Source organism: Drosophila virilis, chromosome X (genome assembly GCF_030788295.1).
Source record: "Drosophila virilis strain 15010-1051.87 chromosome X, Dvir_AGI_RSII-ME, whole genome shotgun sequence".
NCBI classification, from domain to species: domain Eukaryota; kingdom Metazoa; phylum Arthropoda; class Insecta; order Diptera; family Drosophilidae; genus Drosophila; species Drosophila virilis.
The window spans coordinates 12,469,977-12,491,844 of NC_091543.1; the positions used below are offsets into that span (position 1 = coordinate 12,469,977).

The 21,868-nt window shown below is 43.5% G+C and overlaps 4 protein-coding genes across 6 annotated transcripts; 3 read left to right on the forward strand and 1 right to left on the reverse strand.

Moving 5' to 3' along the window:
* Positions 1 to 1,622: 1,622 nt before the first annotated feature.
* Positions 1,623 to 19,619, forward strand: LOC6633306 (retinol dehydrogenase 12). Of its 3 annotated transcripts, none has more exons than XM_015170226.3 (2): positions 1,623 to 1,640; positions 17,779 to 19,619. In XM_015170226.3, exon 2 carries the CDS (start codon positions 17,887 to 17,889, stop codon positions 19,057 to 19,059), a length of 1,173 nt encoding a protein of 390 aa, XP_015025712.1. In that variant the 5' UTR covers positions 1,623 to 1,640; positions 17,779 to 17,886; the 3' UTR covers positions 19,060 to 19,619. The 3 variants fall into 3 exon arrangements, with proteins under 3 accessions (XP_015025712.1, XP_015025711.1, XP_015025710.1); XM_015170225.3 differs by lacking the exon at positions 1,623 to 1,640 and adding an exon at positions 12,330 to 12,460; XM_015170224.3 differs by lacking the exon at positions 1,623 to 1,640 and adding an exon at positions 16,802 to 17,215.
* On the forward strand, positions 2,188 to 4,456 carry LOC6633302 (uncharacterized). The gene has a single exon (XM_002057365.4). It carries the CDS (start codon positions 2,564 to 2,566, stop codon positions 3,161 to 3,163), a length of 600 nt encoding a protein of 199 aa, XP_002057401.3. The 5' UTR covers positions 2,188 to 2,563; the 3' UTR covers positions 3,164 to 4,456.
* LOC6633303 (UBX domain-containing protein 6) lies at positions 9,521 to 10,980 on the reverse strand. The gene has a single exon (XM_002057366.4). It carries the CDS (start codon positions 10,912 to 10,914, stop codon positions 9,718 to 9,720), a length of 1,197 nt encoding a protein of 398 aa, XP_002057402.1. The 5' UTR covers positions 10,915 to 10,980; the 3' UTR covers positions 9,521 to 9,717.
* On the forward strand, positions 14,275 to 16,661 carry LOC6633305 (retinol dehydrogenase 12). Its single transcript, XM_002057368.3, has one exon. It carries the CDS (start codon positions 14,330 to 14,332, stop codon positions 15,404 to 15,406), a length of 1,077 nt encoding a protein of 358 aa, XP_002057404.1. The 5' UTR covers positions 14,275 to 14,329; the 3' UTR covers positions 15,407 to 16,661.
* Positions 19,620 to 21,868: the final 2,249 nt, after the last annotated feature.

The following is a 21,868-nucleotide window of genomic DNA, read 5'->3' on the forward strand; positions in this document are numbered from 1 at the left end:
AATACAATATTTGTATGGATCTTATGAGAAAATTGGAAAAACTTAAGGAAAAGTGTTTGTTTGATTGTTTGTTTTTTTTTTTTGTAGAATCTAAACTCGTAAAACAAGCACAAAATGCACTTGAAATGAAATGAAAATAAATAAAAATTAATAATAATAAAAATGTTAGAAATTTGTACAATAATGTAAACAATATATATATATATATATATATATGTATATTGTATTGTATAACTATAAACATTTATATAGATTCCTTTCCACTTTTTGACTCTTCTTTTTTCGGCATACGGTTATTAATGCTTCACACGTTTATATACCTATATATATATATACCTATATATATATATATGTTTGTGTATAAGTTATGTTTTTTATAAGCTATTGTATTACCTTAAACGGAACTAAAAAGAGAGAACTTTAAACGCTGATAAATTAATGGGTTAGGGAAGCCCCGAAATACGAATGCGCAGAGCAAAACTGTTGTTAAAAAAAAATGCATTTAAATAGAGAACAAATATTTCAAATCGAATAAACAAAACCAAAAATCAACTTAAATTGTTACGAAATAAACAAAAACAACAATTTCAACCTTCATCTATGCAAAAGAGAAAAACGTTTGAAGTCAAAGGTCAAAAATACGAGTTTATGCACTTTCATTATTTAACAATTCATATAGATATACTTAAGTACGTGAACAAGAAAATCAGCAGAAACCAAAAATGGAAAAAAAAAACCAAAGTAAAAAACCAAAAATCAAAAAACCCAAAAAAAAAACAAACATTAATTGAAAATTATTCATTAAAGTGACCGAAAAAAAAAAAAGAAAACAATTTCAAAAAACAATAGTTTGATTTACTTAAACTGGGCGGGCCATAAGTCCAGATACCAAATGCAAATAACACTGGCAAAGGTATTCATTCCGGTAAGTCGCATGCGGTAAAACTGATAAGCAATGATATCTATAGGCCATGTAATTAGCATGTTTGCATTTGACTCTGATACTCGTCTTGCCGTTGTCAATTTGTCATGATTATAATTGTTAAGCACACACATTCGTATAAGCGCTGCATATTTCACCTGCAATTATGCCATCAGGCGAAATTTTATTTCTCTGGAGCTTACAACACTTGATGCGTATCGCTTATCGTTAAACGCACTGTGTAAACATTCACATGGCACAACTGACTTGCACAACGGCGCACGCGCGCTCTCACGCTCTTTCTCTCTCTCCCTCTCTCTCTCTCTCTCCCTCTCACGTGCTGGCACAGACACGCTCTCCGCAACAATGGCGCTCAAAAAATTAGAAGCGCTTAAATTGTGCATTGCCAAATTTAGGCAGCAGCATCTACAGTTTGTTGTGTCCGCTAATTAAAAATCTTAACTGCACTTTGTAATATTTTACAAATAAAAAGTAAACAATAAAAACTTAAAAAAGCTGTCGCTCGTTCTCGTTCGTACTTTGCATAAGCCTACAAACTGCATTCCTTTAGTTGACCTATTCAAAGGATACGTAAAATATACAACAGATAAACGCGTATGTGTATGCGTGTGTTTGTGTGTGTGTGTGTGTCGCCTGTGAATTGTACACCGTAAAAACGTAACGAATGATCGCGCATAAGAGAAATTTGGTAAATATCGTAAGTATGAAATATCGTATATATACCTAAATATTTATATTATTCCTAAAAATGCTTAGAAATTATAAACATTTCGGCAAGTTTTCTATATGTAGACACGTACATTTTCAAAAATGAATAATATTAATGTGCCAGAAAGTGCATTAAATTCACAATATCAAGTATGTATGTATGTGTAAATAGATACATATATATAAATATGTGTATAAAATTATTTCACTTAATCATGCTTTTGACGAATTCATTAATGAAACGATATTGATAATCAATATCGTCAGCTTCAAAATATAAACAACCCCAATTGCATGTGGAAACCCACTCCCCCTCCGATCCCTTCCCAAGCAACGACACCACCACACAAAGTTAAGTCCAACAGTTGAGAGTTCTCAACCCCATACACACACACACACACACACACACACACATAAGCAATGCTATATGATGACGTAGCAAGAGAGCGCATGCTGCTCTCTTTCGTTCTCTCGCTTCCTATGTTGGTCACGCTCTCCGACAGCGGACCGCGTCAAATCTGCAGCGTTCATTTTGAATACGATTCAAATACAATACAGCAGTCGCACCGAACGGACGTACAGCGCACGCTACAAAAGTTTCTAATCGAGCAAAAAGAATAATACAAACAGAAGAGAGACCGAAAGTCGAGTTGAGTTGCATGTGAAATGCATTTTTGAATCGCAGCAAACAGTTCAGTGAACGTAAGCAAACGGTAAAGAACAACTGTGCGCACACAAATAGAAACGTCTAGAAAACAGAAGAAGCGAAAGCGAATTGTTTTGATTGGCAATCCGATTTTTGTTGCAATTTTTTTTTGGGTTCACGATTTGTGGCTGTGTACGTACATATATATATATATATATATATATATTTGATTGTGCTTGAAAAACGTAAACAACAAGAACAACGAAATGGCTTTCATGATGCCGGTTATGAAGAACAACTATGATATCTATAAGGACACGCGCTCCCGTAGCCGCAAAACGTCCGAGTGCTCCAATGTGAGCAGCGGCAACGGGACCACAGCGCTGGCCAGCGCTTTGGGCACACCGGGTCAGCAGGCGCCGCAGCAACAGCAGCAGCAGCAACGTCGACGCAAGGTGTCCGAATGCAAGTCGGAGAGTTTTGCGACGTCGCCGTCGCACGGCCAATTGGGCGCCCATCGCATGCAGATGCAGCGCTGTCACAGCTCTCGCGGCTTCACGCGCAACACTTCCCGCAGCTCCCACGGCGGCTCCATGGTGCAAATGTCGCAGGGCATTATGATGTCGCCGACGCGTTCGAGTCCGCCCAGCCGCACGCAGACCGCCTCGGCGCTGGAGCGTCAAGCGGCTGCACAGGCCGCCGCGCAGTCGGCAGCGACAGCGGCAGCAGCGCAGGCCGCAACGGCAGCGGCCGCAGTGCAGCAGCATCGGACGGAGCAGAGCAACAACGATTATACTAAATTCCATTTGCGTTTGGTTGACAAGCTGCGCAAGTCCTTTCGCAAGGACAGCGGCAAGCGGTCATGAGAACGCGTCTCACACACAAACAGCAGCAGCAGCAACAACAACCAAAACAGCAACAACAACAACAACAACAACCACAATGGCAGCGGCAGCAGCGTCGGCGGCAATAACAACAACAATAGCTCGCAGCTTGACAGCGACGCTGGCAGCACAACGCAGCGTTCCGGTTTCGTCAGCCGTTTGGGCCGACGATTTAGGCGCTGCTGCCAAGCATTTGGCACAGGCGCAGCCGCTGTCACTGCTGGTGGCGGCGCCGGCGGAGGCGGCGACGTCGGCGCAGGCGCAGCTGCCCTTGAGCTGGACTTTGATGATGTCGATGCACAGGACGGCAGCGGCGGCAGCGCTGAGCATCTAACCGCCAGCAGTCCGTATACAATACGTCGCAGTCGTCGTCGCTGCAGCAGCGGCGGCAGCGGCAGCATTAATCGCCTAAAGCTGCGACTGCGCCGCTCCACCTCGTCGCCGGGCTAAGCGCGCAGCGTTCTGCATACGGGCAATGGAAACGATCAAATTCGAAAACGATATTCGAATGCTGGAAATGCTAGGAATGCTTGGAATGCAGTTGCGGCGGCGACCGCACTGGCGTGCAGTGGCGTTGCCAGATGTGCCAAATAATCAAATTGGGTGGCGACAGCCAAAGGCATTGGAAAACAGGTAGCGAGAAGGCCTTGGCGTGTTGAATGAGTTGCCAGCTGTTTGCAAATGTTTTGTTAAACTATTTTTTTTTTTTCAACTTTATTTTTTTTTTTTGAGTTTTATTTAAAAAAAAAAAAAAAAACAAAAGAAAAAACCAAACAAAAAGTAAAGATGGATTTTAGACAAGTTTTCCTTCAATATAAATATACATAAACAAATTGATTTATATATATATATATATATATATATATCTTAGTTAACTAATTATATTTACATGCATATATACACAAATATATTTATATGTATTTACATGTGCTTAAAGTTCGTGAAACAGTGAAAAAAAAGGCTTCCACACAAACAGACATGCACACACACACAGAGAGACAAACACGCGCATACACACACCGACACACACACACACAACCTACATATACAACAAGAGAAACCATAGAGGAAAACACGCAGCTTAGCATTAAGCATAACGGTTTCGCTAGAAAGAGACAAAGAACCATTTAAATGAGACAAATTTGCAACTGCCAATTGCATTGTACAACAACAACAACAACAAGAAACACACACACACACACACAAAACGAGTAGCAAAAGACACTAAAAATAGAAACAAAGAATTTGCTAAAAAAAAAAAAAAAAAAAAAGAAAGAGGAACAGTTGAAAACAAAATTAAAATGTTAAATTTAAGCGCAATTTAATGACAATATATGTATACATGCATATTTATATATCAAGTTATATAAATACATATACATATTTATTTACTGTTGCGAGCAAAATACAAAACAAAACGAAACAAAACAGAGCTGATGATAAACAAAATATGAAACAGACTTGACAAAAATACATTATATAATTCTATATATACATACATACATACATATACATATATATATATATATATACATATAATATTTGGTATATTATAAATACCGCAACATTTGTACCTATACACATATTATTAATTATCAAACTTTTTTTTTATTGTTGTTTATACACATATATAAAATATATATATAAATATATAAATGTTTAGCGCTTTATTTTATAACAGCAACAACAACAACAACAGCAAAAACAAAAAATGATTAAAACACAATTTGAATAATATACATATGTAATCAGTAGAACAATGTTTTAGCTCTATAATTTGACTGGGTTTTCCTTGTGTTGCACGCCACCGAGCTCAACACACAGCAGCACACAGGTGGGTAGAGGGAAGGGGGGGGGGCGGGGGTGTACGGATATAAAGGTTGACTGAATGCATGCCAAATGCGCAGCATATGCGTTGGGCGCCAGCCACATAATATACCCCACTTCCCCACCCCTCTTCTCATGCGATCAGCCGCTTTCTTTGACTATTGCGGCATGCGGAAAAGCAAAGGCGCCCAAACAACATCAATACGTATGACAAAAACATGTGAGTTAGAGCGACCGACTGGCAGGATACCCTCTAGGATACCCTCCAGCTTCAGCTAAATGCATGGAAGTGCATTCTTCAAGAATTTCGGTGCTTGAAGTCCGATTTTTGTGAAGCTTTCACTTAAATAAGTTCGCGCTCTCTCTCTCGCTGATACTTTATTGAATTGCCAACTGAATGAGATACCCTGTAAATTAGTTATAAGCAAAGTCCACTAGGCTGTTAGCACTTTTGTTTGAGCGATGCCCTGTAGAACTTGTCTTTGTGTATGAATGTATGTATATTTGCTTCTATGAGATACCCTGTAAAATTTGTCTTTGTATATGAATGTTGTATATTTGGGTCAATGAGATACCCTGTAAACTAGTTATAAGCAAAGTCCACTAGGCTGTTAGCGCTTTTGTTTGAGCGATGCCCTGTAGAACTTGTCTTTGTGTATGAATGTATGTATATTTGCTTATTGAAGCAAATGAGATACCCTGTAAATTAGTTGTAAGCAAAGTCCACTAGGCTGTTAGCGCTTCTGTTTGCGCGATGCCCTGTAAAACTTGTCCAAGCGGTGTATTATACGCTTTGCAGTCGTTAGTAAGGTTTTTTGGACTCTGCATCAAATATTGAAGTGTGCCTATTATTGTTCTTCAGCGAATACCCTGTAAAATGGGTAAAAAAAAAACTGCGCTTAGCGTATTAACCAATAAATCAAGCTTGTTTGTCCGATTCTTGTGCATTAATTGGAGCAAAAATTGTATTGCTCGAGTGGTTTGAGCACAGCAGATACCCTGTAAAATATTTATACGACGAATGTGCACCCTGAAAGCTCTGCAGGTGGAGTATTCTTTTTCTGGTATTATTTCAGCACACTGAAGCGCCTTGGAAAGCAACAAATTGTCAATATATGCTAACTGAAATACCCTAGAAAACGTGTGTGTGGCTTGAAGTACTTTCATTGTATTGGCGGGCAAGCCAATGCAAACTGTGACTATTTGTCTGAGGAAAACCAAATCGTTGAACTAAAGACCAAAATAGTTCACATACAACAGCTGAGTATGCAAATTTACAGGGTATTTACAAATACCTATTTACTATGTGCTTAAGGCTTAAGTAATTTATTGTACGGTTTGTTAAGCATACAAGAACTTGGGCCAGACATTTTTCCCCACATATCTATATATATATTATCTATATAGTTTGAAATACTTTATATGGAAATCAATATGGATTGAGTACGAAAATATTATCATAAAAACTAAAGATTCTCGATTGTTGTTTGAAAACTTTCTAGAAATAAAATCTGTCCAATTTTCTAGGGCCGACATAGGGCATACAACAAGCCAAACCTAGTCGACGCTTAAATATTTCAATTTCAATTCGGTGCCAAAAAAAAAAAAAAATAAATAAACAGCAGCAGCAATAAAAATTGTCGCGAAATGAGTCGAAAGTCTAAAAATAGATGCGCCGAGAGGCATAAATGATCCGAGAAATGGACTTTGGGCTGGGGGCTACGAGATTTCTCGCGACTCTACAAATAACGTAACAATCTTAACTGCGTTTGTTGTTGTTGTTGTTGTTGTTGTTGTTGTTGTTGTCATTCAATTAGTCATATCAAGAAATTGGAATTGAATTGTTTTTTTTTTATTTTCTATAAACAAGTGCAAGTGCAAGGCATTTGTAGATAAAAAAAAAAAAACAATAGATATTTCGAATATTTGTTCTGTGTGCGTGTGTGTGTGTGTGTGTGTGTGTGTGTGTGTTTATCAGTGCTTTCTTATCGATTGTCATGGACATGGCGCGCGAAACCGGTTCGATCCAGTTTTGGTTTTGGCATATTTCAAGTTCACATGACAGTAAAATAACATGCAAGAGATTCTGGTCGGGTGCTCTCGACTAGGGGAACACCCTGAACCCGCTGCTTCCAGCAACGAATGCAAATCTATATACTATTCGGGAAGCTACAGGTTAAGTTTCGCTAGCTAGATCGATTGCTATCGATTACTTGTAGGCGGGACAAGTTATCGATTATCGATTATCTAGAAGGACCTACAGCTAACACGTCAAGTCGCTAGCTCTTATAGGCTCTGAGATCTGACGGACAGGCAGCAGACGAACCTGGCTAGATCGACTCGACTCTTGATGCTGATCAGGTATATATATACTTCATAGTGTCGTCGATGCTTTCTTCTGCCTGTTACATACATTTGCACAAACACATTATACCCCATTTGGACATTTTCCACGGGTGCAGGGTATGAAAATAAAGACTTATGTGAAATATATAGCAGATAGCGCCATATACCATCTGACTGCCATACACATATGCCATGTTCTGCACTCATAAATGTCAGCTTTTGATTTATATGCCGTATTTTTCGACTCCATAAATTGAATAATGGAAAGCGCTTCGATACATTTGGCGAATACTTGTTAGAAAAAGTACATTTATTAAAATACGACATGTCGTATACGTAATATTTTATTGATTAAATATATTTGATATATTAAAGCATTTAAGGTTTGCATATAAATATGCATTCAAACGTTTCGGTTAGGGTTTCCAGTTAATTGTAAGCAAGAGAATTTGCGAGTTAGAACCAGCACGGTTCAAACCCGCTTTGCAGTCGCATTCAATGTTAATGCTCTTCTGTGTTGTTCGACAATTCAGATGCATTTTGAAGGCAGTAAAAAAAAAAACACTAAGACTCTCCAAGCTGGCGCAATCCTAAGGCGCATTCGCTACAGCCACAAAAACTGAGACGTTCATTTACTTAAAAGTTACAAAAATGTAAATAAAATAAATTACGTCAAATAACGAAACGAAAAAAACCATATATATATATACGCAAAATAACTAACGTATAGTCGAAGTTTTGTATACCCTAACAGAGAGTATGGCGCCTTTGTCCTGAACTGCGCCATCTGGAGTTAGGCCAGTCGAAGGCACCCGCATCGAATGACCATATCGTCGTATAGCTGTCCATTAGCAACAGCAACTCAAAACATGAGCACATTCTTATCTATATCGTCGAACTATATATATATAAATATTTAGGCGTTAGGGTATGCCATCTTCGGCTTGCCGCGCCGAAGCGATCAGCTCGATCACAATGAAAGAATTCCGCAGCAGCTTTACTGGCTTGCAACATCTCAATTTGCTGCCATTGAGCAATTCACACACACACACACACACACACATATATATATGTATATATATATATATATATATTTCCGATTGGTTTCATCGGATTGCATTTCATGCTCCATCAAACACTGCCAAATCGAATGCATCTAATGAAATCTGCAATCCATTCGCTGCGAATTAAACTTTATATAACACAGCATGTGTGCGTGTGTGTGTGTGTGTGTGCGTGTGTGTGTGTGTGTGTGGGCGGGCGTGTGCGCTGTCAATATTGTTACGTATGCTTTTGTGAAATTGATGCTGCTTATTGTGCAACGCGTCTTCGTGGCGCTAATTAAAAATGAAATTGCATTTCGCACAGCAGCTTCCCTCCCCCCCCTTCCGCCTTCGCCAGGCTACCCGCCCCCCCCTCCCCCACGCCGGCCGGCACACGCGCATGCAGCGCCACGCCCACACAGAACAGCATAAAAACACGCGTCCATTTCGTAACACCGCCCCCCCCCCTCCTCCACTCCCCCAGCACGGTGTGCCCGTCCATTCATATTTACGCTTTTTCTTGTTTTATTCTTTGTCACTTGCGTTCGCATGCTCCCACTCGCTTGCCCTCTCGCTCGCACACGCTCTGTGTTGCCCGCGCTCTCTCTGACGCTCACAACATGCACAATAACAAATTGGGTTGCCCTTGACACGGGCTAAAGACTTGTTGTTGTTGTTGTTGTTGTTGTTGTTGTTGTTGTTGTGGTTATTGTTACATTTCAGTTGCTTCGATTCTATTCGCTAATTTACGGCGCGGTCGAGGTCGGTTGTCAGTGCTCGCCACTTGCATACCCTGTACTCGACGCGCACGCCTGACAATGGGTATACAGGTTTGCTGCAAATGTATGCAACAGGCTGTGTGAAGCATCTAACCCATATATAGTCCTGTTCTCAATCTAGAGGCATGTCGCATGGTCTGAGAGGGTAGAGGGGGGGTGTGCACAGAAAGGAGTATCGGGAGAAACATTTTGGATGGAAATGAGGCCCGGTGCAGCTGATCGATCCTTGGCCCGTTTTATCTCTACAAATTTGTAATACAAATATTCTATTCATTTGCTGAAAAGGTTCATGTTAATGTTGCGGGTTTGAACCAGCTTGCAGCCTAGTTCGACATTAATAAAGCTTTTGCTGCCAATGAAGCTTTATTTGTTTTGCAATTTTCGATCGATTTGACGAAATGGACAAGATCCAAATGGAAATATTCGGCAACGGGCCATGTGGAGGGTGGCGTGTGTGTGTCTGCTTGCTGCTTGTATGTGCGTGTGTGTGCGTGTGTGTGTGTGTGTGTAGAATGGAGTATAAAAATATAAAAGGAACTCCCTAGAAGAGCTGCTGCTGCTGCTGCTGCAGCTGCTCCTTTAGGAAGGAGACGCCAATGGCCAGCGCATCGTCCAGGCCCGGCACCGTAAGGAGCAGCACGGCATTTGGGACCAGCTTGCAATCGTACAGGGTCTTGTCCATGTCGCCGGCGTTCAGTTTGCCCGCCAAGTCGAACGGAAGGGTCTCATCCGACAGGCAGGATCGCACGAAATCAAAAATAACGGAAACCTTCTCGTTGACATCGAAGGTGCCCTGCAGATACAGTCCATTGGGCAATTTGATGCGTATCAGGGTGTGGCTATAGATGCACTGCCGCATCGTCCCGGTCATCGGCATTTGGCTGCCCTCGATGGTGTCCTTCGCCGACCTGCGATAGAAGTCGTCGGGCAGCTGAACGGGAATCGCCTGCACGGGCTGCAACACCTTGGGTTTGCGATCCAATATTAGTTTGATGGGCTGTGTGTGCTTTAGAGTTTCCACCAGTATGTCCAGATCCAGTTCAATGCGCTCCTTGCTCCAGACCAGAAATGGCTGCCCATTGATGGCGACTTCATCAAAGCCAGCCGCATGGAGCACATCGAGGGCGCCATTCACGTAACGCACCCTGTCATTGAATATGGTATTAGACATGCGGATTTTCGAGAACTGCTCCTGGTCTGGACTCTGGATAATGTTCTCCAAATACTGGACGAGTGCATCTCGACACTCGTCGGCCTGCTCCGTGGGATTGCAATTGCGTATGATTAGGCAGCCGGCCAGGCCACGTTCGTGCTCCAGCTGTCGCTGGAGCATGTTCTTGATCTTCAGCTGCCACGCTTGCTTGGTCAGCACCTCCGTGCTCAGCTCTGGGCAGCGAAAGAACACACCCTCGCAGGCTAGCTCCTGCTGCTCCCCCGTCGAGGACATGGTGGGCAGCACCTTGATAGCTTCACGCTGCGGCCTTGCCGCTGCCTCAGACCAACTATACTTGCGCATCATGCTCAGCAGGACGAGATTCGCGGCGGCGGCGCTCGTCTCAACGTGCTGCTGCTGGCGCTGGGGCGGCACATGGGCAGCCCGGATGCGCCGCAGAATGCTGGGCGTTGCGTACGGCTGGGCCGCGTTCAGCTGTCGTCCCTGGCCCATGCCGCTGCGCAGTCGAAGCCTGAAGGCGACCTCCTCCTTCTTTTTTGTAAAATATCGCTTGATCTTCGACATGCTCGAACGGAATTTTAGCAAACTTTAATTCGTTTGCGTTCAGTAGGCCACATTTGTTCGACTGCAAAGGCAACAAGCTCCTTGATCGATCAAATTACAAACATATATACATATATAGTTTCTAACTTGCCAATTTGCTAGACTTTGCATATTGTCTCACACTTATTTGCGCTTACTTTGCCTGCTTTTGTAAATATTGCCAGATGTCGAAAATTTGGCGTTTTCCAATCCAAAAAAAAAAAATGCGGTCACACACTCAACAACTGCATAAGCGAGACAAGGGCTATGGACGCCTGTCAAAGAAAATGTAAGTTAATATTTTGTTTTAGGCTAGATAGAAAAGTAGCTGCAGTGTATTTATTTTTTACGAGGTAACTGTCAGTCGTGCCAGCATGTCGGGCAGCTGCTTGCTTGATTTTTCGTCGCCTTTTGCGAGACAACAACAAATGGCAACAGGTTTTCATTGGCACAAGCTGCAACACACTAGCCAACGCAACCCACCTCTCCCCCTCGATCCTGCAACATCCCACCGCACGACATTCGCCAATCAATGCTAACCGCATATATATATATATATATATGTATGTGTGTATGTATGTGTTGCGCGTGCTTCGTTCAATTCACCAATTATGAGTTAATAAACAATTTCTCGTTTTATCCCGTTCGATTTGGCCAGCCAAAAGAAATAGCACGCATTCGCACACACACATTCGCACACACACACAGAGAGACGCACATATACGCCTACATATTTTTGCAGCGCTGTGACGTAGTTATGCTAATGCACTTTAAACACGACGACACTGACCCCTACCCCAAATTTGTTCACTTGAGTTGTCTTTCCAGTGTCGTTAAGTTCATGCGTACTCACAGTCGCATTCATGCTCTTTCTCTCTCCCCCCTCTTTGCATGCGACGGCGTCTTTCAGTCGCCGCTTTAAGTTCCATTTTTTTTTTTTGTTGTCTTCCATTTGATGCTGATGTGCGTGTGCATGTATGTGTGAGTGTCGGCAATTGTCTATAATTGCACGCGCTGCAATTTAACGAAAATGAGCAAACCACCAAAAACTAAACGAAACATGTAAATAAATACATATGTACATATGTACGTATGTATGTATGTATAGAAATTGCACTTGGAGCATGCCAATTCCAATGTACAGTTGCCTCCATTAATTGGTTTATTTTCGTCTCTTGCGTTTTGGCATCTTCAACTTGTTGTTTACAGACCGGCCAAAGATCAAGGTGAAGCGGCAGCGGATACAACTGCCTGTTGCCAAAAACTGAATAGAAAAACAAACGCGAGTGCCTGTGTATGTGTATGTGTGTGTGTGTTTATGTTTACGATATTCTTACATATCCCACTTGCCCGCCCTGCTGATTTGCATTGACGTCACAGACGCCACCAGGGCCAGGCGCGACGCGTGCGGGCGGGCGTTGAAGGATGTATCGAGTGGATAGCAGCAGTTGACATGCAGCGCATTGGGCGTGGCCATTTCAAATGAACGGATGCTGCTCGGAATAAGCAAATTAGCCAGCAATAAGGAGTAAGTTATTAAGTACACATAAGTGCATGGCAAATAGAACGGATGGCAGCGAACGCAAAGGATCACGGACGCATTAGGCGGAGCGCTTTTGCACAGTGGCGCAAAATGTGCCAAATGACAGCAAAAAATAATATATATAGTAATGGGTTTTTGTGCAGCGTTAACCGCAACGCAAAACAAATAATGCAATGGAAAATTCCCAAAACAATTGGCCAGAACAGGTTTGTGGCCAGGGGAGGGTGTCGAAGCGAGTGCGAACTAGTTATGAGGTGGTTGCTTTCCTGATATGCCCATCGATTTAACAAAGCCCCGTTATCCTGACCTAGACAAAGTTTCGCCCTATGCGCAACTCTCTCGCTCCGTCTCCAAATCTCTCTCCTTGTGCGTGTGTGTGTGTGTGTGTGTCTGTCTCCCTGCTTACATGCCAAAACTCACGTCAGCCACAGCGGCGACAACATTGACAGGCATTTTCGAGGTTCGCTCGTCTGTGCCGGCAAAGATGACAAGTTGAGGCCCCGCAGCCCACAGCCCGCACCACGCCAAACTTTTCCACTTCCCTGTCATGGTCATGTCCGTGTCCGTGTCCGTGCCCGTGTCCGTGCCCATGTCCGTGTCAAGGACATTTAACTGCGTGTACGCACGTTTCACGGCTCTTGTGCTTATTGATTTTGTGTTTAAACGGATTCCTCTATTGTTCTTAACCAATAGAAAACATTTTCTTTGGGCCATTAAACATGCCCCAACCAATTTGTTGACAGTTTCGAGACAATAAGCTTTGCTAAGCAAGATGAAACAGCCATTGTTCATAGGAATGCAAATAAAGTCTACTTAACGGTAAATACGTATTTAAACCCCAACATTATTTATCGAATAGACGCATTCGATTTACTTTGTTATTTAAAGGACAACAAAGACCTAATTGAGACTAAACTAAGTGCACTTGAATAACTAGATAAGTTAGATAACCCCCTGTTAAATATTTATCTATAAGACTCACTGCGATCCATAAGCCCAACTGCATGACGAATCACTTTTCTGCTGAATTTCCTACACATACACAATTTCGCCAGAAATAGTTATATCCAAGTGTGTCCAACGAACCAAACAGATAATGCTTATTATATTTTTCCAATAGATTCGTTGACTTCAATGCGATTTATTACTAATTAATTTCGAACCCTTGGCCCATGGTAACTCTCCCACAGCCCACATTAGCCACATTCCCCAGTTTCCCGCTATCCGACTGAACATATGGCGTTTCCTTTTAATCGGCTGAACCCTCGTTAGCAATAAGCTGATGGCCCAACTACTTTGGCCAACTTGGGTGCAGTGCACAATTGGGAAATTTTTATAAAAAAAAAAAAAAAAAAAAAAAAGAAAAGATGCGATTGGATTAGCAGCAGCTCTCGTTATCTCATCGAGTACAAATTGAAGGCAGGATTTTATGCTGGAGCTGGTTATTGTACATGATTCATAAGTGCAATTGCAGAAATATTTGTAGTTAACTCAAAAATTATAATGCATTTTTAATGGCACGCATTAATGGTGAAAACTTTACCAGCTGAAAATCATTAGCGCTTCGCATCGCTAAAAATTAGCCTTTTGGGCGGCATATAAAAGACGGCAGCACCTCGAATTCTGGACAGTCCTAATTGAATTCGTGACCTTATAAAGTGGCCAGAGCCAGACTTAGCGCCCAGTAGGCAATCTTTTTAATTATCATTGAATCAATATCAAAGAAAATTCACTTTGAAGGCTAATTCGGTAATTTTCTATTATTTTATATAAATTATGCGCCCACGTTGGGCGCCGACAATAACTAAATAGTCAAACGCTTTTCACATTTTATTCGCAACGCGCTCTTCAGTCATGGAGAAGCTGAATACCACAGTTGGCCACCCAATGCCGTTAACATTCGACCTGGGCATCTGCCTTGAAGACTTCTGGCTGCAATGTGCATTGGCCCTGCTCATCGGAGTGGCCATGGGGTTAGTATTGTGGCTAGTGCGTATGTTTATCCTGGGTCCGATGTACCGCAAACCGAACCGAATCGATGGCAAGGTGGTCATCGTCACCGGCTGCAACACGGGCATTGGCAAGGAGACGGTGCTGGAGCTGGCGCGCCGGGGCGCCAAGATCTACATGGCCTGCCGGGATCCGGTACGCTGCGAGGCAGCCCGCATCGAGATCATGGATCGCACTCAGAACCAGCAGCTGTTCAATCGCAGCTTGGATCTCGGCTCGCTGGAGTCGGTGCGCAACTTTGTGGCACGCTTCAAGGCCGAGGAGACGCGCCTCGATATCCTGATCAACAATGCCGGCGTCATGGCCTGTCCGCGTACTCTCACCGCCGACGGCTATGAGCAGCAGTTGGGCGTCAATCATTTGGGTCACTTTTTGCTTACTTATCTGCTGCTGGATCGGCTCAAGCAGGCGGCGCCCAGCCGCATTGTGGTGGTCACCTCGTTGGCGCATCTCTTCGGGCGCATCAACCGCGAGGATCTGATGGGCGAGCGCAATTATCGCAGCCTGTTGGGCGCCTACACCCAGTCCAAGCTGGCCAATGTGATGTTCACGCGAAAGCTGGCCATGATGCTGATGGGCACGGGCGTTACGGTCAATTGCTGCCATCCGGGCCTGGTGCGCACGGATCTCTATCGGCACTTTGTCGCTCCGCGCTGGTTCCTGAACACCCTTAGTGTGCTCTCACTTTATTTCTTTAAGACGCCGCGTGCCGGGGCCCAGACTCAGCTATATTTGGCCCTGGATCCGGCATTGGCCAATTGCACGGGTTGCCTATACGCGGACTGTGTTCGCTGTCCGCTCGTGCCCAGGGCACGTGACGTGGCCACCACCGACTGGCTCTGGCGCGAGAGCGAGAAGCTTGTGGGCTTGAGCCCAGCAAAACGGCATGCAACCAACATTACAATGTGGTCCGACGCCTAAATCGTTGATTGAATAATCGAATGGGAGGACAGTGATTGGGGGATGTGCCTGGGCAAGGCCAGGTTTTGGGATGGGACTCAGAAGGCAAGGAAAACGGAATGCAGGTGAAAGATTTTCAGCAGTCAATATTGGACAGATACAATTATATGCTCTTAAAGCCACTTTTGATTAGGTATCCAATATCAAAACCCCTAAAGCCCCTCATAGCGTAGAACGTTTTGAGTCCTACAATTTCCCATGACTCAACCATAGTCCCTTTTTGTATACCCGTGCAGAGGATATTATAATTTTGTCGTGAAATGTGTAACGCATCGAGGGAGAAAACATCTCCGATCCCATCAAGTATATATATATATATTCTTGATCAGTATCAAGAGCCGAGTCAATATAACCATTGTCCGACTGTCCGTCTGTCTGCTTCTATGCGAAGCTTTCTTTATGAAACTTTGCAGAAGTCCTTTCTGTTGCACGCAGCACATATGTCAAAGCCAGCTAGATCGGACCATTATATCATATAGCTGCCATAGGAACGATTGGTCGAAAACTGGGTTTTTGATTAAGACCCTCTTTTGTTTCTAAAGATATCTGTGCCGGACAAAGCACTATGAGCATTCTGAGAAGGTTGGGTCTGCAAGGGTATTTGATCTTCGGCGTGCCGAAGACAGCCTTGTTCTTGTTCGTTTTCTTAGAAAATGTTTAGACGTACCCTTGTTGTAGCAAGTAGATGCATAGACAGAAATCCTGCGAATATTATTATAATAATAATGCTCAGTTTAACAAGTGCAATTTGCGAGAAATCGGTTTTTGAACAAATATTTTGAGGTTATGATGAAAAAAAACAGTTTATTCCCGGGCATAACTGTTCACATTATAAACTTCAAATGTTTTAATGTTTTATGCTCCGCGTACAAAATTTTTGTAATATTTTCTACAAAAACTAAAATACCTTTTGTGCAAGTGTAGAGCATTAACTAGTCCGCATACTTGCAAGAGCCTAATTTACATGTGTCGAGCCCTGCCCAACAATTGGGATATGAGCAAGAGAGAGAGAGGGAGGGAGAGAGAGAGAGATCGACAGGTTGAGAGAGCGGCGGCGGCCACAATCAAAACAAACAAGCCGAAGAGCGTGTACAACCAAATAAAACGGAATGCAAAAAAATTGTTCAACGGTAGCGTCGACGCTGGCAGCGAAGCGAAAAAAAATCGCTTTAAAGTGAAAGTCGAAAGCATAATTCAAGAGAAGAGCAAAAAGAAATTTACGACAACAACAACAACAACGACAAAAATGGGAATAACAGGCAGCAGCCGTTGCGGCTTCTATGGCCATGTTGGTCTGTCCCCAGCCGGAGTGTAGTGCGACTGCGACGGCGACTGCGACGTCGACTGCGACGCATGCACATGCATAAACTTATATTAATAACAGACGCCAGCAAAGGCGACGGCGTCGCCGCTCAAAATTATATTCAGGTTATTTGGACGTGTTAGCAGCTCAGCTGTAGCCAGAGCCAACGGGAGTTGAAGTCGGTTTCAGTTGGTTAAGATCGCGCGAGAAGCTTGGACGCAACGGTAACAAGAGCAGGCGCAGAAAGACAATTCCAAGAAGCAGTTCCACACACATACAAACACACACACACACGCGCGCGCGCGTACACAGATCAAGAGATAGCCGACAGCATTCGTCAAGTGCTCAACTTAACGAAAGCCATTGTAACTGTTGTTGTTGTTGTTGTTGTCGATTAAATGTGTGAAATTGGCGCGTGAGGAAGGAGAGAGGAAGGCAAAGAGTTGGGTCATCGTCAAATTTGGCAAGTAAGAGATTCGTCAGGTGTTTACAAATATTTCGAAAGTATTTTCTGTCGTTTTTTTTTTTGGAATGATTTGCAAACATAAGCTCGACTTTAAATGTTATCGATAAATATGCCTGGGCAAAGGTTTGGCGCTTAATAAAACTAAGCCGTTAAATTTGAGTTAATTTCAAGTCGAATTGAATGTTCTAGTTGCAATAAGTTTTTAAAAATGTCGATAACAAATCGATGACAAGTTTATCGTTCGAAATTGTCAATAATTAAACAAACCAAAAGAAAAAAAGAAAGATTTGTATGTTTGAGTAAGTGTCTCGATAAATAATAAATATATTTGTGCCTTGTTATAACCTAAGCAGGAATTTCACGCTTTATAATGAAAATGTATCTATCAATAGATATTTAGATGTCGCTAAATAGCCCATAACGGGCGGCACCTTAACGCTTATTAACTAACTTAATCGAACTTGATTCTAGGATTTTTGGCACTTATAAAGAAAATCGATCAATAAATCTGTTATCGATAAACTTGTTGCTATATTATGGTCAAACTATTCTTCTCGCCCGCAGGCACCTCCCACCATTCCCCCAATCCCGATTGCAGCCACCAACTGACGCTCCCACACACACGCACACACACACACACACACGCACAGCTCTTAACGCCGTATTCTAGCTATGTCGGAGGCTGCCACGCCCACGACAACGAGGACTGTTTACGACCCAACCGCCGAGGCAGCCGAGAAGGCGCTCTGCTTTCGTGGCATCTGGGCCTGGCTGGTGCTCCTGCTGCTGATCGGCTTGTGCATTGCGTTTGTCATGTGGCTGCTGCGCAAGATCATTCTGGGTCCGATGTACCGCAAACCGAACCGCATCGATGGCAAGGTGGTCATCGTCACCGGCTGCAACACGGGCATTGGCAAGGAGACGGTGCTGGAGCTGGCGCGGCGAGGCGCCAAGATCTACATGGCCTGCCGGGATCCGGCACGCTGCGAGGCAGCCCGCATCGAGATCATGGATCGCACACAGAACCAGCAGCTGTTCAATCGCAGCTTGGATCTCGGCTCGCTGGAGTCGGTGCGCAACTTTGTGGCACGCTTCAAGGCCGAGGAGACGCGCCTCGATATCCTGATCAACAATGCCGGCGTCATGGCCTGTCCGCGTACTCTCACCGCCGACGGCTATGAGCAGCAGTTGGGCGTCAATCATTTGGGCCACTTTCTGCTCACCAATCTGCTGCTGGATCGGCTCAAGCAGGCGGCGCCCAGCCGGATTGTGGTGGTCACCTCGGCGGCGTATCTGTTTGGGCGCATCAACCGCGAGGATCTGATGAGCGAGCGCAAGTATGGTAAATTCTTTGGCGCCTACACCCAGTCCAAGCTGGCGAACATACTGTTCACACGGAAACTGGCCGTGCTGCTGCAGGGCACGGGCGTTACGGTCAACTGCTGCCATCCGGGCCTGGTGCGCACTGAGCTGAATCGCCACTTTTCGGGCGCCAACTGGACAAGGAACATGCTCAAGTTTATGTCGCTCTATTTGTTTAAGACGCCGCGTGCCGGCGCCCAGACCTCGCTTCGTCTGGCGCTAGATCCCGCTCTGGAGTGCACCACGGGCAACTATTACGCGGACTGTATGCGCTATCCACTGGTACCCTGGGGCCGTGACATGGACACCGCCGACTGGCTTTGGCGCGAGAGCGAAAAGCTGGTCGGTCTGCCGCCCATTGACCCAAACAATCCGAATGGCCATAATGCCCAGAATGGCGGCGGAGCACGTTCCGTTCCAGCGACTGCGACGCCGGCTGGTGAGACAGTGGAGACCGTTGTGGTCGATCGGGCGGCCAGCTAAAGAGACTAGAGAATCGAATGGCCAGCCGGCTTGTTGTTATCACAGCCCAGTTGAAAGAGCGCATCCAGCTCGCAAACCGGTTTGGAACCTGTTTTATGCTTATTATTACTTTTTTTTTTTTTTTTTTAAGGAATCTATTTGGCCGCAAATCAGAGATCAAAAAATGTTGGCTGATATGGCTATGGTAGTATTTTATTTAAATATATATACGCATACATGCATACATGCATGTTTGTATGCATGCATGTACATATGCATGTTTGTATGCATGTGTGTATGTACATGCGTGCATGCACATGGAAAAGCTTTCGTTTTGTGTGTAATTTTGAGTCGAAAAACCGAAATTCAATTAAACATGGCGACAACAACAACAACAACAACAGCAGCAGCAGCAGCAGCAAAGCGAAAAAGTGGGCGACAACAAAAGCAAATTCATTGAAATTCGCCGCCGTTGCAGCTGCTGCTGCTTCTTCTTCATCATTTTTGTCATTAACGCAGGCAAAAGCAAAAACCAAAAACAAAAACGAAACGGCAACAAAAACAAATCGCCAGCAAAAGCATCGAGAGTGCAATTAAACCCATGCAATGCCCAGTGGGTCGTTTTGATCCGCCAGCTTTTCTATGGGGATTATCATATCGTACATACATACATACATACATACATACATGTTATGTGTTGTGTGTGTGCCCGAACGCAGCTGGGCTTGATTTCCTCAGCTGCCGCGGGCACCGCTCTGCCCCGGGTCTCTGGTCAGCAATTAGACACGCCTAATTGTGACTGTTATCAGAGCGAGACAACTAATGCGACTGAATTAGCGGTAAAACAAAGGAACAAAGACAAAAATAACAAAACATTTCGCTTGCATATGTATTTGACAAGGGTTATTAAAAGCGGGATCTTACAAAATGTGAAATATTATGGAAAATCTTGCATTTTATATTGTTTAAGAATCTCACATAAGGGTTAATCGAGAATACAACAAAAACTTACGAGCGGCCAGCAATTACACGAAAAATTGCATGGAAAATTCCACTCGCTGAGTGCCTTTGGATAGTGAGCGCCCTTTCACACAACACACACACACGCACCGTGGCAGACAGACACAGCCCCCACTTAAATATACCCAAGCCCAACATTGAATTAAATTGAATCAGTATTTTCATCGGCGAGGTTTAAGCATATGGAAAGCAGTATTCATGTACATGCATATGTACACATGTGTTTGCATGCATGTGCATGTGCATGTTTGTAGATATGTACACATGCATATACAGTTGCCTTTGGAGACTGTGTGCAGCTTGTGTTGCCCGAAAGCAACAAAATAACATCAAAGCCAAAGTGCATACATACATATGTATGCATGCAAATCTTAACGAAAGTTAACTAATCCGCCATCTGGCAACGCCCTGCTAATTATGTCCAGCTCTGCCCAGCCCACAACAAACCGACTTAATAACGGAGCATGCATATGCACGAACCGACGCACATACGCAAAAATAATAAAAAAAATATAAAAAAGAGTAACATCAAATAGCAAAAACTTTCCACAGAAATGTTTGGACAAAAGAACACAATTTGTGTGTGTGTGTGTGTGTTTTGTTTTTTTTGTAACAGACGACATGCTGCAATTCGATACGGAATATGTCATTTGGGCACGTACGGCGACTCAAGCCGGCCTCAGCGGAGCGCCCATATACAAACATACATACGCAGGTAAGTACCGTATGCATGTGCATACATATATACTTGATGCCAAATGAGACTACATGCGTACATATATAAGCGAGTTTAATGCTTTCCAAACAGATCGCGTAACGGAACAAAATGTTCCAGAAACTTGTCATAACTGTCATCACCCTGCAATCGTATTATTTAATGATAATGGCATACACACATACTATGAGTGTATTTGCCCAATGAACATTATTGCAGTTTATGATGTAATTACCAATCGCTAGATAACAAAGTCGGTCAGTAATGCAGAATTAAACAAAAAAAAAAAAAAAAAACGATTTGCAGCCCTACCGCAAATCGTATGCATATTAATAAATGCGCGCACACACACATGTCTGCACACATATGCATATGGCGCATGCATGTATGCATGCATGTATGCATGTGTGCATGTGAATAATACCAATTGCTTAGATTGGCGATTTGCATTTTAAAAGGCAAACGTGACTGCATCGGCAAAAAGTGAGTCAGCAGCCCTCCGCTACCCTCGTCCGACATCTTTCCATATGCCATACTCTCTACACTGGGCGGGTAATACGCATTTGTTCATCAAATTCAATCGAATTCTCAAAGAAATTCAAATGGATTTTCGCAAATGTATCGTAACAAATGTAATTTCCAGCTATTTTCCACAGTTGCGTTTATTGTTATATAGTAGACTGTTCGACTGGAAGATTATTTTATAGGAATAATCGGGTGGATTGGAAAACTTTGTTTCGAAAAGTGTGCTGAATTGGTCAAACATGTGATATATACATGTATGCATATTTCCGCATTGCATGCATGTGTGTGTGTGTGTGTATGTATATGCAAGGGTATACGCACGTCGGTCTCGCGTATCTAGTCTGTTGGGGCTTCGTTTTGTTGGCAGCTCTGAAAATAATAATTATGATAGTGCAACACACTTGCTGCCTAAGGACGCCCGATAACGTTTGTTTAGCCAAAGCCTGATGTTTCAGCTGGCACCCAGCGGTACCTGGCGCCCGCCCTGACGCTCCACAGTCAGCTCCACGTCGTGCGCAGCACATACATACATATATGTATACATATATACATGCATATAACTGCCCAGAC

Excerpts from the sequence above, each read along its gene's own strand:
- LOC6633302 (XM_002057365.4), top strand. The coding sequence starts at position 2,564 with ATGGCTTTCATGATGCCGGTTATGAAGAACAACTATGATATCTATAAG.
- LOC6633303 (XM_002057366.4), bottom strand. The coding sequence starts at position 10,914 with ATGTCGAAGATCAAGCGATATTTTACAAAAAAGAAGGAGGAGGTCGCC.
- LOC6633305 (XM_002057368.3), top strand. The coding sequence starts at position 14,330 with ATGGAGAAGCTGAATACCACAGTTGGCCACCCAATGCCGTTAACATTC.
- LOC6633306 (XM_015170226.3), top strand. The coding sequence starts at position 17,887 with ATGTCGGAGGCTGCCACGCCCACGACAACGAGGACTGTTTACGACCCA.